The sequence below is a fragment of the Martes martes genome (genome assembly GCF_963455335.1).
Source record: "Martes martes genome assembly, chromosome: 2".
Taxonomy (NCBI): domain Eukaryota; kingdom Metazoa; phylum Chordata; class Mammalia; order Carnivora; family Mustelidae; genus Martes; species Martes martes.
The window spans coordinates 49,742,227-49,758,487 of NC_137889.1; the positions used below are offsets into that span (position 1 = coordinate 49,742,227).

The following is a 16,261-nucleotide window of genomic DNA, read 5'->3' on the forward strand; positions in this document are numbered from 1 at the left end:
GCTCCTGGAAACGGAGTTTGGAAATGTGGAGACCAATGTCCCAAGGCCGAAAGCTGGGATATTTAGGAAACATAGGTTGATGTGCCCTTTGGAGAGAAAATATCACACCGCTATACACGTGGGCAGCGACAGCCTACAAAGACTCAAAAAGAACTCTTGCCCTCGCCATCCATCTGACTTCTGATGGGGCTGCAAGAACTGGAAGAGTAACGACCCTTTTTCACTCACCTACATTCGTGAGCCTGTCCCTAAAATACTCTTCCCATGGAGCACCGGATTAGCTTAAGAACCCCAGAGTTTCAGTAGATATTCAGAACAGGCTTCCAGACAGAGAAGAGAGTCTGAGAAGAATACAGCCCAGAATAAACAAGGTTGGATTAGCTCTGAGACCACAAAATACAAATCAGGCTTGAGCCTTTTAATTTTTATTTACCACACACAGATCTTTATAAACAAGATTTAGGCTGAAGACCCAAGTAAGGATTATGGTTTCATTGTTGGTTTTGTTTTGTTCTGCTCTGCTGGTATTTTTTTTTTTTCCTTTCCAATAGGAACTTTGGATTTTTACACTAAAAACTGATAAACCCCACTGCCACTCTACATATGCACACATTTGTACACAGAAGGAAGGCTCTGCTGGGGGTCCATGATTCAGCAGCAAGTCCTGCTGGGCCGTGTGTTGGCCTGGCTTTTTGGAGAGGGGTGTGGCTGCCCAGGAATTCACAAAAGCATGCTGAAAAGACAGCTGACACTGAAAATTAAATAAGCTTCTAGAGAAATCAAGGCAGGGAATAATTTAGTAGGAAAAACAAAAACAAACAAACAAACGAAAAAACAAAAAACACTGGTCTGGGGCTAAGTTTTAGGAAATGAAGAACCAAATCTTTAATGGGTGATGCCCTATTATAAATGCAATGGTTCTCAGTGAAGGAGCCACAGAGTAGTAAAAGCTATTTTTCACACTTCAAGCAGCCTATTGGAGACTGAGTATCTGCCCAGGATGTGGTCACATGGGCTAAATGAAAAGTCAAGTTGTTTTGTGTTTGAGCTGGAAGTCTATGGACTCAGTGTGCTAACAGTGGTGCCTCGTCCCAGTCAAAACTTCTGATAGGCCATTGATGAGATCACGGACATTTCTGGAATGAGGTTTTCCCTTTCCGTTCTGTTGTGTGTCTTTGATTAATAAAAATGGAATTACAACTGAATGATTACTTGTTAATTGCAGTTTAGCAGACAAAATCTTACAAAACGCTGGGTTAGCCAAGGGAAACAATAGAAGGGGTCCTTTGTGGTGAAAACTTTGGGAACCACCCTTGAGCTCCCCATTCCTTCCCCTGAACATGCACAATTCCAAGGGAATAAATAGGCTTCCCTGGAGCCAGAGTGGAGCGTGCCTGTTGTGTGAGAAAACTCAAAGAGAGACAGTGCAAATTAACTGCATCTGGTTAGACTGAGTGAGCAGGGGGAGGAGATAATTAGTTGGCATTATAGGAACAAGGGCAAAGAAGAGAGTTCTATATTTACTCAGAGGAAATCCGAAATAGACCACTTTGCACCCGTTTGGTGCTCATGGGGGAATCTCAACATCTCCAAGTTGGCAGACGTTGAACACAGGGAGTGAACGCACAACTCGACCAAACCCCTGAATGACACAAACCACCCATCCCACTTCCAACAAATGGAAACCTGACTTTAGCTCCTGTTACTTCCACAATGAAGGGAAGAAGGCGAAGGTAAGCCACAAAGATATCCGGGAGCAACAATAGGACCAGAAGGAACAATGTCATCGAACAAAAGCCTGACAGTGAGTAGACAGAACAAATGCATCTGTTTATCATAAAATGGGTTCTCAAAACACCTGATGATGGCCAATTTACCTATACCCTTGGGTATTTATGTCTCCATGTGTAGAGGAGCAACATTTCAAAAGTAATACATATTTCAAGTGATGCAGAGACATCACTGGGCTCTTTTATTCTGCAAATGATAATAAAAAATAAATGCCATTGCCACATAAAGCTCTATCACATGCAGCCAAAATACAATGTCCACCTTCTGAGAAGAATGCAAGGCGTTCTAGCACAAACAATGGAAGCACCTAATTTGAAACTCTTCTCTCTGTGGAGACTATACACAGAGATGTAGATAAAAGACCACTTTCTCTTATACACGTAATGTGTGTTCACATAGGATGAAAATGTAAATATGTTTGGCTTTATCCTCAGATGCAGGCTCCTTGGGTTTCTTAATACAAGAATGACTCCATGCAGAGTCTTCAGGATGTGTGCTGATGAGATGTAAGGTGCAGCTCAGCATTTGTATGTTTGCAACCATTTCTAAAGCTCGTTTGTGGGTTATTCACAAGAGAAGAGGTACTTGTCATGAGGTTGGAGGAGCATCTTGAAAGGGAGCAAAAATGTGTGGAGGAGAGATGATTGGTGAGGTCAGTGTGCACACCAGGAGGGACTGGGTCTGCATCTAGCTTGTTCTCATAGGCTTCAGATTTCCCCCAAGGGATCCTTAAGGGATCCTGGGATGTTGGGAAATGGGGCCATGTGCAATCAACACATCCAAGTCACATAAGTCAAGACAGACAGTGCCAGGAGAAGGAGGCTGTGGCAGCAAAGGGAACATGAGCCAAGAAGGACGGATGGCTGTGTTCTAGGGCCAGCTCTATTCCACCCAGCTGTGCAATCATGGGCAAGTCGTATCAGCATTCCTAGACCAGTTTCCATCTGTCAAATGAGGAAGATGGCTGACCCCAAAGAGTTCTCACAACTCTTTCATTGGGAGCTCCCATGCACTTTCAGAAAAAAGAAGAAACCAAAACCAAAAAGGAAATTCCAATCAGCTCCCTAAAATGAGTCTCACCTGAAAATCCTATGATGGCAAAAGTACCCCCTACATCCAACAAACATTTGACATTTGGTTATTATCCTCTTCTAAACATCTCAGAGAAGACTGCAAAACTGCCACGGGTAGATACTTCTGGAGCCTCTTGAAACCTAGAGTGGCAGGCAGTACCCTTCAGTCATACCACTGAAGAGCAGAGATGCTGAGTGCTTTGTCCAAGGTCAGGAGTGAGGACAGGATCAGGATTCCAGCCTCCTCATTCCTAGGGCTATGCTATACTTTCCACAAAGAAACCAAGCTGGCTTTCTGGGAAGAATGCCAGAGGTTCCATTCTCCCAGCTGAGAATTCATTGGAATATTGGAATAACAACTTTGGAGACTGTGGTCTCTCCAATCCATTTCAGGACCTGGCTAGAAACATGAAAACCCAAAGAAAGAAGCAATAGGGAATTATTCCGTTTTTTAACGAAAGAGAAAAAATTAGGGGTGGGAATAGGGGATTTCTTAAAAATTACATGATTGCTGGAAGTTAATTTGGTATTTCTTCGTTGGTTTGTAAGTTCTGTTTCCAATCACAAAAACAGACAGCTGAGGATGCCTAAATCACATTTCAATGAATTAGCATCTTGTCCCAGAGAATCTTTCCCACTCTGAATATAACATAAGACCCAGAATGCAATGCTCTGTGGTAGAACAGAATCTCCCTCAGTGCAGGAGAGAGCTTGTCACAATCCCCTAAACTGTAATCTAAACTGATAGTCTTCAAACCCAACAGCAATCGCTGAGAATGATAAAGGAGTTGCCGCTTAACTTGGGGTACACTGCCTCTTCCAAGAAACTTACTGAGACCCAGCTCTGCCAGATAGGAGAGCAGGAATCCTTTACCATCCACATACTCCTTATTAGGTTGACATCAGTGCACCTGGAAAAGAATCCCATCATAGATTTAGAGACACAGGTTCAGAAAAGAAGGTTCTGACTTCTTCCAAGAAAGGTCAACCAGAACAAGAAAACACATGTTGGACTAGCTTTGCCTTGAAGACAGCATGAAACCAACCTTATGGCAAATCCCAAGCAATTGGTACTCAGTGTTGAGATTCATAAAGGAAAGAAACCAGGAATAATCGCTTCAATCACTTTCTCCCCCTACCTGTCGATGATGACGGGGTCTGAAGGAGTCTCATTTCTGTTCCCACAACTTTTCTTCTCACAACATCGACTGTAGATTGGGAAGGAACCAAGAGAATAAAAGAAATTTGTTAAAGTATCAAGAAAATACAATGAGCATACAATGTAGAAATATTCACAAAAGTGATCATGTCCTAGGTAGCCTCTTAGCATTCAGTTGCTTGAGCTCAGGATTTATGGCTGGGTTTAAAAACAACACTGAACCCTAAGTCCAAAGATACTCTCTCAAATTCTCACTCATGGCTTATAACTGGGTAATTCTCAGCAAATCACAATTTTCCCAGGAGCCATATTTGTATTCTGAACCATAGGTGTTGGATTTTTTAATCTATAAGGTCACTTCCAGTTCCATGTTGAATGATTTTATGATTGTGTCTTTTAGATCTTTGTGTCTTAATAAATATTTGAAGAAATAAGGGAAAGGAGAAGACATAAAATAGACCCCGAGTAGCTGCCTGGCTTTATCAACCTCATGTACATAATAATAATATCTTTCCAGAGAACTCAGTATACTTTATAAACATTTAGTTATTTATCCATTTCTCTCATTTTCTAAAGATGAAGGAGGAAGACCAGAACCATGATGTACATTGCAAAATTGGGAGAAAATGAGGCAGAAAGACACAAAATGAGGCAGAGAGACCTAAAATGATCTCTCCCATGATTTCCACCAATGTCAAGAACAGAATTGGGACTTCCTGTGTAAGTCCCATCCTGAAGCTGCTACCTCCCAAGACTTCCACCTAGCAAAGTGCTGGGTACCTGGCAGATGCTGGAGAAAGGCTTGTGGAATTATCTGGGAGAGAGAAAGAAAAGAAGAAGCCCTACAGCAACTACAGCAGACAGGAAGGACTCTGTCGGACCTGAGCAGTGAGCAAAATGCTCCAATCCAAAGGTGTCTCTAAGAAGGACCTAGACAGATGTGACAAAAGCAAAGGAAACTGGGTGGTGGGGAAGCACTGGAAAATCACCTCCCCTTGCTGCTACCCGCCGCCACCCGACCTCAGACTTCCAAATACCTCATGGCTCATTCAAGCACCTGGTCTACCATCAACAGTAGTTGCTTAAGAACGTAGCCTTGACATTGCATAGGGAAAAAAAAAAAAAAAAAAGACCATCCACATTGGTCGGAGACTATGCCTCATAACCACCAGGAAATAAGCAAACTAGATGTCAGTACTGCCCTTCCCACAATCTGTTTAAGTTTGAGAGCAAAGCAACACAATGGAAAGATGGCTGAAGTGAGAATCGGGGCTCTGGCGTCCCATACGACACTGTCACCAAGCAGCTGAGAGAAGGTAGTCAAATCTGCTTAATCCCTCTGGGCTTTGCCAACCTTATATATAAAATTAAAATACTGGACTAGATTATCTCCAGAGGCCCTTCTTTGTTTCTGAAGCAGTGAGGCAGTGAGATCCCCAATCTCTCTTTGGAAGTGATGACAAAACAAGGCAAAGAGCGAGACCACAAGGCACCAGGGACTCTGGGGCCTACCACCAGTCCAGACACAGTTTGCTCTGTGGCTCCCTCCAGTCCACTTGCCCTCTCTGGTCCTCCACAGAATTAAAAAACAAACAAACGAATAAAGAAGTCTTTGTAAAACTTTGCAAGTTCATGTCTGCTCCTACATGGGTGTGTGGGATTACCTGGCGACTCACTCTACCTTTCTCCAAGAGCAAGACAGACTGAAGAGGTGCTAAACAAGTTTCACCAAATGAGCGCTAGGAGGTTTTAAGAAATTTAATCAAATTAGTAGGAAGTAAAAGAAAAACTGTCTCAATGTTCTTAAATACCAGAGCTTGCCACTGGGGACTTTCTGAAATAATATTTTGCCTTTGAAATTATATTGGGTCTTAACTTTTAAAATTTCAATCCATCCCAAGATTAACACCAATAAAAATGCTGGCCAGCTGCTTTCCCACCTTCCAAAGCCCTTGTCTCTCTTCCCAACTCCCTACCACCACCCACTCCCCTCACCCACCTCTCCCTACTTCTGTTGCTGATGTCAGCAGAATACCTCTGCTGCTCAGGCAAAGCTTTTTTTTCTTAGCAACACAATTTCAAAAGCCCAGGCATGCTTGTTACCTAAAGACCTTCTAGCTAGACTCCCCTTTGACATCAGTAGTATGTCAGTCTAACCCAAATATGTGTGCGACACCAGTACAATTTAATTACAAGAGCACGGACTGTCAGGTTGTGCCAATCTGTTTAGTTTGAGAAGGAATGATTCTGAAGAGGCCGAGTAAGTTTGCAGAATTGCTGAGCTGAATTCAGCTGCTTTCCATGGGGATTTTCTCCGAAGGAATAGAAAAACAGATAAAAATGTAAGCCTGGTGCCTCTCATAGAGGAAGGAAATGATATTCAGGGAAAAATGCAGAGAAACTTTAGGACTCAATCTTCCATGTTCTAATGGTAACATATTTAAGTACAATCTCCAATGTTAATAGCACAGAAGAGATATAGAAGACACTCACTTGGTCCGGGCTATAACAGTAAAGGAATAAAAATAATACGAATGGACTGCATGTGCTCCATCTGAGCCCCTCCCAAAATTTCTCGGAGTGAGGCAAAACTACTTCTTTTCCTTTCTTAAAAAAAAAGTTCTCATCAAGATGTCTTAGTTACTTTTTTTTAAAAATCTGGTTTCTTAAATGACATTCCATCCTCATGCCAGTAATATTAACATAAGCAAAGGGAAGTGGAAAGTGGAGGACATTCATGAACCCCCGTCTGCAAACAATCGCGCTGGGATCAGATATATGCTTGGTGGATGAGAAGGACTGGGGCCCTGAATTACTCAGATAACAAACTCCATTCTCCTCTCCCTTTGCTGTAGAGACAAAGCCTGTGCAACCAACTTCAGGTTCGGCTACTTTAGTGAAAAGGCTTTATAGGGTTATCTTCTAACAAGCAAGTCTCTAGGTCTGATGTTCCTGGTGTTTCTTTAAAACAGAAGATTTTAAGACTGTAAAATAGGAAAGGAAGGGGGAAAATAAACAAAGAGAAGAGGAAACTGAACTTGGCACTAGGTTGATTGTGTTCCTAACTACCACAGAGAGGCTCAGAAAGGCTTTTTCTCCCTAATGAATGAGAACGCAGGTTGGTCCTCCACTCTGCAGTTTGGCTGTGTTTGATTTATTTTATTCTAATTCTTCCTCAGAGAACCTTTTCCCTGAAACACTCTCAACCTTTTCCCTCAAACACTACAGGACTCTCTGGTCCTCCCCATCTCCCAGAGTCTCTAGAGAGGGAAAGAGAAAAAATAAACCAAGCTGGTGATGAGGCTGGGGGAATATGGAAAATCGCATCCCAATCCTGAATCTTACCTGCATTTTTCCAAAAGGAAGAAGAAAGGGGCCCAAAGGATGGCTGGAGAAGAAAAAAATCCCCAGCCTGGGACACAGGGTGTCCAGTCCGTCAAACTCCTGTTCAAGACAAGCGAATGTGCCCTTTCCCCTCCAAAATCGTTTTTAAAATTCAACCCTCAACTTTCAAAAATCTGTCTCTAATTTCAAACTCAAATAAGCGCACAGCATGGTGGCTTTTGTTTTGTTTTCTTCTCCCCAACTCCTCCCTGCGATTGCATAACAAAAGTGTCTAAATTCACACCATCTGGCCGGTAAAGACACTGGCCCCACTGCCCGGCTGGCCCATCTGATTAGGACCCTGTCTAGCCTGCGCCTTGTGGCGAAAAGTCACAGCTGTGGGGTTTGCTCGCGCTCAATACAGCTCTGTTATTAGCCAGCTGTAGGCCTTGAGACGACTTCTGTTCAAATTATAATATCTTTTAACCCTCTGAGCATTGAGGGCACAGGGCTGGCTGGCAGCAACATAACAACTAGATTTCTCCTTGCTAATAATTGGCAAAATGAACTAAAGCAGGGAAGAAAGGAGCAGAGACAACTGCGAAAGGGAGAAAAAGTTATTCCTAAAGAGATTTATTTTGTTCCCTCTGAAAGCTCAATGCTGATTTATGAGCTTTTTTTTTTTTTTCCTAAGGATTACAGAACATAAAACCATTCAAGGAAATTTTCAGGTATGCCCAAGACCAAAGGGAACGAAGAGTAGGAAATAACCCCTCAGAACAGCTCATCTGATTCATCCTTCAATCACTGACTGCTCTCCCTGGCCCCTAAAATGTGGGAGAAGGAACTTTTTTCCCTTACTGGACAATCAACCAGCTCTGACTGACAAATTGAGATCTTCGCCTCTGGTTACATCCAATATTTGCCATCACCCCAACTATCTCCCAAACACACACACACGCACACACACACACCATACACAGTACTCATCCAATGGATCATTTATTTATCCATAATTAATATTTGTTTTAAATTCTAGTTTGGGGAAGAAAATCACAGAACGTCTTCCCAGGTCTCAGATGCAGAGAAGTTACAGTACATTAAATTTTTATATTGTGTTACTAATGCAGACTAAACTAGAGGCTTTAAAAATTGATGCTGTTACTTAAACAGCATAAAATGAGGAGGATTTGATTGGGCTTAAAAATAAAAATGTCAGCCTTAACTACAGCTGGATGGGGCGTGCGAGTATTATTTAAAGTGATAGGTATAATTTGTCAGACAATGGGCCAGTTTGGGGGTTTGTTTTCCTTTCTTTTAAGAAGATAATCTCTCCAAACAAAGACATTTAAAAGTATAAAGAGGGATAAAAAAAAAAAAAGTCCTTCAATTTCCCAACCAAATCAAAGTGTTCTATTTAATCTCAGGTATTACATGCAAGCTCTTCTTGGAATTGCATTTCCTTTTTGAAGGAATCTATCAGGAACCCTGGGATAATGGAGTGGCTATCTGCTCACTCCATTACCCATGGCTTCTCCCAGCTACTCAGGCAGGGAAGCGCCATTCCCCTCTGCTGAGGCCACGGGCAGAATTGAACTTTGCATTTGGCAAAGTTTGTTTTTCTAATACTTGGTCAAAACCAAAACAAACATGGCTGATTGTTATGGTTTCTTTCTGACTGGGTTGGGAGGGAGTCCAGGCAGCTGGGAGCTGCCCATAAAACAGTCCAAACTAAATCAGATGGCCTGCAATTATCCAAAACTAGCAAGTCTGGAGCTGGTGGACGTTCACTGGGACATCAGCAGAGTAAGGAAGAACAGGCTTTCTCTCCAATCCGAGATTTGGGAGGAAGAAAAACATGTATGATCTTGACATTTAAATGTTTATAGTCAAATAGCCACCTCTTTTCAGAGTTTCCGTTTCTCCTTTGCTGTGGTGGGTCCCCAATACTCGAACGTTTGTTCAAAGGATGGATAATTAAGTGTGTGGATGAATTTCTTCTAATTTTTAATTCTCTTCTAGTTGAGCAGAAGAAGGGACTCAAATGGAACGATTGGTCTCCGGAAAGAAGATGGGGGAAAATGCAGGGATCTGAGGAGACTGCGCCTCTCACAACTTGATGCTCAGAATCCAACTGTTGCTCTGGACCCCTGTAATGAGGTCGTCTCCCCACCTCTCCCACTAGTGGTCAACGGGACTGCTCTTTCTCTCCAGTAGTTTCTCCTGACCTCAGAAACTCCCCTAACAAGGGAAATCATCGGAGAAGCGACATCCCCCGAGGAAGGAAACCCTTCGGCATCACAGAAAGGTGCCTCTGTGGTTGGGGGTGGGGGGATTCACCCTCGGGTAGTTCCTTTCCCAGACTGCAAGTCTTTTCCAGTGCCTTGACTCCATACTCCACAAGTAGCCCCTCCTGGAAATCTACTGGGAGCCGGCAGAACAGGCTGGAACCTAGCAGTGCGGACCTCGGGTAGAGTCCCAAAGTCTGCAACCCCAAACTTGGCCGGGAGCTGCCCGCCCCCCGCCCCTGCGCTGCCACTGACCGCCAGACAACAGAGACGTTCCTCTTAACGGAAGAAACTCCTGAGATGCCAGGGTTTGAAATCCTGAGTGGTTCTGAGTTTCCTTTTGGAGTCCTAAGGGATATGCTCTAAGAATCTGCCTTTAAGGGGGAGTTCTGGCAGATCAGCCCCCGGGGTAAGGCCTCCCTCCCTTGGAGCCACGACTCCTGAAAGTCAATGGCTGGGAGGCACGCAAGCTGGCCAGCACGGCTCACCTGTCCCGCTTTCCAGCAAAGCCCGCAGGAAAAAGAGACACTTACCTGCACATCACTTCGTGGGTCAGGAGAACGCGGCACATTTCTGGATTCTTATTTTGTCCCTCGTAAGCTATGGGCTGCAAAGGAGTGTGGGGAGTTTGTGGGGAAGCAGGAAGGGAACACAGGAGGGCAATGGAAAGACAAAGGAAAGGGGACTTCAGAACAAGCACAGAATTGGTTTTTCCCCCTCTGCCCACTTCTTCATTAGGAGTTAGCCCAGAACCTGAGCTGTGGCCTGATTAATTCGAGCGAAAGAATAATAAAGAAGTTTGCCCTAGTGAGGACATATTTCCTGCAAAAGGGAATGTTTGGGGAGATAGGATCTCCCACCAATTGCTTCCTCTCTTCACCCCTTTGCTCTCCTACCCCCAACCCCAGCCAGAAAGAAAGAGGGCACGGTGGGGAGAGAGGGAAAAAATTGCTCTCCAGGTTGGACAAGGTGCTAGTTGATGTAGAGAGGCATGTGAAGTCCAACCCAGGAAATCGTGGGGGGTGGGCAGAGGTCGGGGGGGGGCGGGAGGGGGGTGGTGCTGGGGGGTCAGGGGTGCCCGAGGGTAAAGGAGACTGGTGCCGGCTCACCTGCTTGGTGACTGAGTCGATGAGCCTGACGTATAGGTCCTGCTCCGTGCGGACGCCTGTGGGGGGAGGGGTGGGGGCAAGAGGTAAGGGCCGCGGAGCCGATGGCGGCACCCAGACCAGTCCCTGCTCTGGGGGATGGAAGTCCAGGCAGCAGCCCCCCAGCTCCCGACTTCCGGCAAGCACTTGGGCTGTGCGGTCCTGGGGGCAAAGACCACGCACTCGCCTCTGGTCCTGCCCCAGCCTCCTGCAGCCCTGCGTTCCCCTGTCTGGAGGCTGACTGCAAGAGATTGCGACGTGGTCAGCCGCCCTCCTAGCAAGAGAAACGAGCGGGCACCGCCGACGCTACGCGCTTACCATTGCTGTAGAGGAGCTGTAACTTATAGTGGGTGCCGTTGTTGGTCTTCTCGTTGCCTTGTTCCTGAAAAGACAGGCAGTGTTCGAGTCCCTTGCCTTCCAGCGCCCCCCACCCAGTGAAGGAAAATCTAGAGCGCACACCCGCACGGCCTCCCACCGCCTTTCCTGCCGCTCACTCCTCAGCTTTGAACAACCCCCTGCCCAGCCCCAGGTCAAAGGGCACTAGCGTCTGCCCTGGGCCAACCTCTGAAACTTGCTATGGCTCTGGCCACTTGACCCAGGGCCACCCCTCTGTCCCTCCCCCTCAAAAATGTCCTTAGAAGTGTGACCCCCCCCAGGAGCTAACAATAGGACACCCCACCAAGGATGCCTTTAAACCGGCCCCTCCCAACCCAACGGGGCTCTCTCCCTCCTTAAGAAGTCCCAGGGCCTCCCTTGGAAGAAAGATGCAGGGACCTGTCATTTGCAAGGGCAGCATCTGGCTCTATCTCATCAAGACTGGAGCCTCTGGGGCCACAAGCTCAGGCACCAGGGCCCAGATTCGAGGGGACCTCAGGAAGCTTCTGCCCTAAAGCTCTGCAGGCCCAGAGAGGGCGAAAGACTTTCCTTTTGTCACATGTCCATTTTATCTGAGATCAAATCCAGCCCCCAAACTTGAGCCTGGGTCAATGTGGACACTGCACTGGGGAGTGAGAGTGGAAACGTGGGCTCAAAACGGGGAAGGCGGGCCAAGACTGGGCTCTAGGTCTCCACTCCACGGGCGCTGGCAGGTGCAAAATAACAATAAAATAAAATAGAATAACCCAGAAAAGGACATGCTCTGGTCTGAAGGGGGTTTGCTCCACGGTCAGTCCATGCGCAGGCTCTGCTAATGACCCAGGGGCTGGGTTCATACAGCCGCCAGCGCCCCCGCAGCGAGGAGGTACCCGAAATTGACTGACTCAGAGGCTAGGGCCAGAAGCCTCGATTTATCATTTCTGATGATATGAATGGAAAGGTGTCTCGAATGACAGATGGAATCTTTAGTGCTTTGCAAGAAGGTAGTTATCAGGCCGTGAGGAGAAGAGGGGGACCTCGCTTACTTTGTCGTTCTCCACAAAATCAACGAAGGCTGTGCGCTCAATCTCCACCGGCTGCCCCTGCCTGTCATAGAGCGCCAGAACGAAGTGAAAGAAGTTGGATTTCCTCAAGTTGGAGGGAGGCTGCTTCTCAAAGTGGGCCCGGGACAGGGCGACTCCGCTGAGCAGGAAGAGACACGGGGGACACCAGACAGAGGGAAGGAGAGAAAGACACCACATTACCAACGTGCCCACACAAATACCACGGGGGGGTGGGGTTGTCAAGGGTTCTGGTCCCGGGTCCAGAGTTCTGGGCCCCTCAGACCTTTCTGCAATTCAATGTAAGAAAAGGGGACACTTTCGAGTAGTTGCAGTGGGCACAGGGGTCGGCTTAACGGGACCACCGCCCTGTACACCGCCACCATGGGCTGTTCCAACCTCCGGGGCATCCCAGCGCTTTGCAGCTCACAGTCTGGTCTTTACTAGAGACCAAAAGATCCCCAATGCAGACCAATGCCCCAAACAACCCCAAAGGAGGCAGCCCCAGTCTTATCCCCATAGGGCCGTCCCTATAGTCACCCTCAGGTAGAGCCCCTAGCTGGATCAGGATTTGGAACTAGGCCCCCGGGATTAGAGCAATAAATGCCTCCTGACTTTTGAAGAAGCGACCTTTTCCTTCAACTTCATTGAAGCTAACTGACCTATTGCTACTGGTCACTATGCCTTCCTTGCTCTCTCCCAAAAATTGGTGGGTGGGGAACCCCCTGGGGCCGGGCAGAAAACCCAGAGCCCAAGCCTCAACCTACATGGAGAGGCCTCTCCTCCGGCTTCCCTCGCTCTTCCGAAAAGTTGCTCCCCGACAGTGACAGAGTGGAATCCACAGGACCAAGGATCACGGGCCACTGCGGACGACATGATACTAGGGACCCCGCCCCCAGAACTGCTGCTCTTGGAGAAGGCAAAATGTTATTAAGAGGCGGAGAGCGTCCTCGCCTGGGACCAGGGGGATCCCTGCTTAAGCTGCATCTCCTGGCGGCGCCAGCCAAACCCGCTGACCGCGAAACCCATGTTGGAGGACCCGGGAGGCGCCCTCGAGCGTTTTGAGTGTGTGCACACACCTCCCCGCAGACCTGTCGCGGCCGGGGACAAACTAGCCGCCAGATCACATTTAACAGAAGTCTCAGGGCCCAGGCGAACGCGCAGATGGCCCGGGCTGCCCCGCGGCTCTGGGATCTCTGGGCCTCATACCCCAGGGCGCGAGCACTTTCACTCTTCTGAATGGCGTAAAATTCTGGCTAGAGTCCGTCACTTGGGTTGCGTATTCCAAGTTTAACAATTATTTGATCCGGGTAAAGGAGGGAAGTAGGGGAGGTGTCTTTAAGATGCTTGGCTAAGGAAATGCGCTTCGGAGCCCGGTCTGCGAAGCTGCCTGATTTCCCTCGGCGGAAGCTCTAAGAGTCCCCAGACTGCGGCGGAAAGCCGCCTCTGCCTTGTGCTGTCTGCCTGGGGGCGGGGGGTGGGGGTGGTGTGGGGGTATAGCAGCGCCCCGGGCTCCTGTAGAAGGGAGGGAGCCGCGGCCGCCCCGGTCTCCTCTCCTCCAAGGGTGGCGGCTGGTTCGCTCTACCCGGGACACCTGGAGATGTGGCCTGTCTGGGAAAGGAGGCATTTCTCTGAGTGATGTCAGGACTTAGAGGGAGATGGCTAGGGGAGAAGATAGGAAGGCTGGAGTCGTGGGAACAAGTTCGTAGGCTCTTTGGGGTTTGTGGGAGGGAGGCTGTCTTTCGAAGGCAAGGACGCGGAAACCATAAATCCCAGCTTAGTAGTGGTGATGAGGGAAAGGGACCAGAATGTCTTTGTGGGGTGGCACCCTTGACAAGGCGTTTACTATATCAGCACGCGGACGCTTAGAAACAAAGTCAACTTCAGTAACTAGCAAAACTAAAGGCTGCTGATGCCTGCGTTTGCCGCCCGTCTCCTCTCCTCGCCTTTCTTCCTTTTCTGCAGCTCTTTCTACTGTTACTCCTTCGTCTTTCCTTTTTAATCTCTTGTCTCCCCCTCACCCCCTCTTCCTTAGGTCTGGTCCACTGTTTTATCTCCGAGCCTGGATCTCCAGCCTGCCCTCCGCCCCGGAGCTCCCGGCCGCTTTGCCTTCCCAGCAGCGGCTCCGGCCTCTCCCACTCCTCGCGTCGCCGACGCCATCTGGCCGCGGGGCTTCCGGCCTTCAGGAATCACCCGGCAAGATGCGGGAGGAGAGGCGCTTGCGAGCGGCGTGGCGAAAGCCGGGAGGCGCCGGCAAGCCCGGCTCTCCGGCGGCCGCCGCTGCCAGCCCGCGTCCTTGCGCTCCGCTCCCGGCTGGGCCCGCATCGCAGGACTAAGGGCTGAGCGGCAAGGCGTTGGATGCCACTCTTGTTATTTTTCTTCCCAAAGAGTGGTCTGTGGGGAAGGAGTTGGGGAGAAACACAAACGACCCAGGCAGTTCGGAAACTCGAGTGTTGGCTGCGGGGTAAGTGTCCCCCTAATTGCAGTGACCTGCTTGCCCCAGGTCCAGCTCCAGCGCGCGGGGCCAGGACGACAGATGGGGGGAGACAGAGGGGGCACACAGACAGACAGACGGTGAGAGCGAGAAAGGGAACGAAGAAAAGACTTTAAGAACATAATAATGGTGAGGCCGTATCATTACCTCTGCGCCGCGACATTGGCGTCCACCACGCCGACATTCCGGACCCAGGACCTGACCGAATCCATCTCGGCACCCAGCGATTTCTCTTTCAGAGCTGGTCCTCTTCCTAAAGTATCTTGAATCCCAAACATTTAAAAAGTCTGGTCTACTGTCGCTTTAAAAATACGAGTTACAACACTGTCCCTACTGTTCCCAATGCTGTCACCAAACACCAAAACGTCTCCTCCAAAGCAATCCAAGAAAGGGGATCAAGAGCCGAAGTTTGAGTCTCTCTTGGGGGGGAGGGGGTGGTAAAAAGAGATAACCCGTCCTTTGCTCCGCGCGTGAGGTGCGGGCTGATGTAGTTAAAGTTTGCTATTTATCCTGCGCAAGTTCAGATCTGCCGCCTCAGGGCCTCCGTCCTAGGTCGCTCGCATCCTTCCAGCTGCAGCGCTGCCTCCAGAAAGTGATCACAATTTAGAAGCATCACCTGTTCTGGGAGAAACAGGAGGAGATTGATGGCTGCCTAATCGCTCCCCTTCCTCCTGGTCCCCCCTCCCTGCTCCTCCCCACCGCTCGAATTTAGAAAAAAAAAAAAAATCCCCAACAGGATCAGTTGTAAAAGGAAGGGAAAGACCCGGAGCGGAGAGGAGGCGGTGGCTGCGAGCACCGCGGAACCGGGCTGCAGCCTTGCGCGGGCCCCATGAATGGGTTACCACGGCCGCAGCCGCGGGAGGCGGAGCCGCGGCCCGATAAGGAGCCTCATTTGCATGGACGCTCGGGATTGGCCGGCGCTGGGCAGGCCGGGCCGACGTCCTCCGGCGGCGCGCGCCACGCTCGGCGTTGCTGGGAGTCCGGGAGGTGAAAGGGGACAGAAAGCTGTGGACGCTGCGTCCTTCCCCGAACCCCGTGTGCGTGCGTGGGCTGGGGCCCCCAAATCTTGAGCTCAAGCCGAATAGTCAGGCCCTGCAGGTTGGGATGTACCCGCTCAGTCTGGCCGCGGGAGCGGGAAGCCTCGGTGGATCTCTCCACTAGATGCAAATTTTTGAAGCCTGCGGGGAGGCATATTCATTCTTATTCTCGGGACTTGAATCTGTGTGCATGTTTGTGAAGAAGCGGAGAGAGTGACCACATGTACTTATGTTTTGTGCAAACGTTCCCCAAAGCAACCCAGTGCCCTGAGTGGCTCTCCCCAAGTCTCCTGGAGTTTCGTGGAGACACTCAGATTTTGTGTGCGGTTTACAAGTTGTTGAGAGAGGAGGATATATGAATGAAAGCCGCAGGGTGGGGGACAAGCAAGGCTCAAGTGCTATTCAAATAAATAGAGTGTCACGGAAAACGGCCAAGGAGCTAAGGAAAATACCCCAGGGCAGACACGAGCCGGAGTCGCACCCGTGCAGATGAGAGCTTGCTGACAGCTCGTGGTTCGCTGAGCGCGAGAGCTTC

The 16,261-nt window shown here is 48.7% G+C and overlaps 1 protein-coding gene across 1 annotated transcript in view; it reads right to left on the minus strand.

Moving 5' to 3' along the window:
• EBF2 (EBF transcription factor 2) overlaps window positions 1-15,501 on the minus strand; it is a 187,243-nt gene extending 171,742 nt beyond the window's left edge. The window contains exons 1-6 of the mRNA XM_080796779.1: window positions 14,837-15,501; window positions 12,181-12,337; window positions 11,099-11,162; window positions 10,745-10,800; window positions 10,169-10,242; window positions 4,004-4,072 (exon numbers count right to left, since the gene is read on the minus strand). Coding sequence (XP_080652905.1) covers window positions 4,004-4,072; window positions 10,169-10,242; window positions 10,745-10,800; window positions 11,099-11,162; window positions 12,181-12,337; window positions 14,837-14,967 — 551 coding nt within the window. The 5' untranslated portion in view covers window positions 14,968-15,501. The remainder of the gene's footprint in view (window positions 1-4,003; window positions 4,073-10,168; window positions 10,243-10,744; window positions 10,801-11,098; window positions 11,163-12,180; window positions 12,338-14,836) is intronic.
• Between the last annotated feature and the right edge of the window lie 760 nt (window positions 15,502-16,261).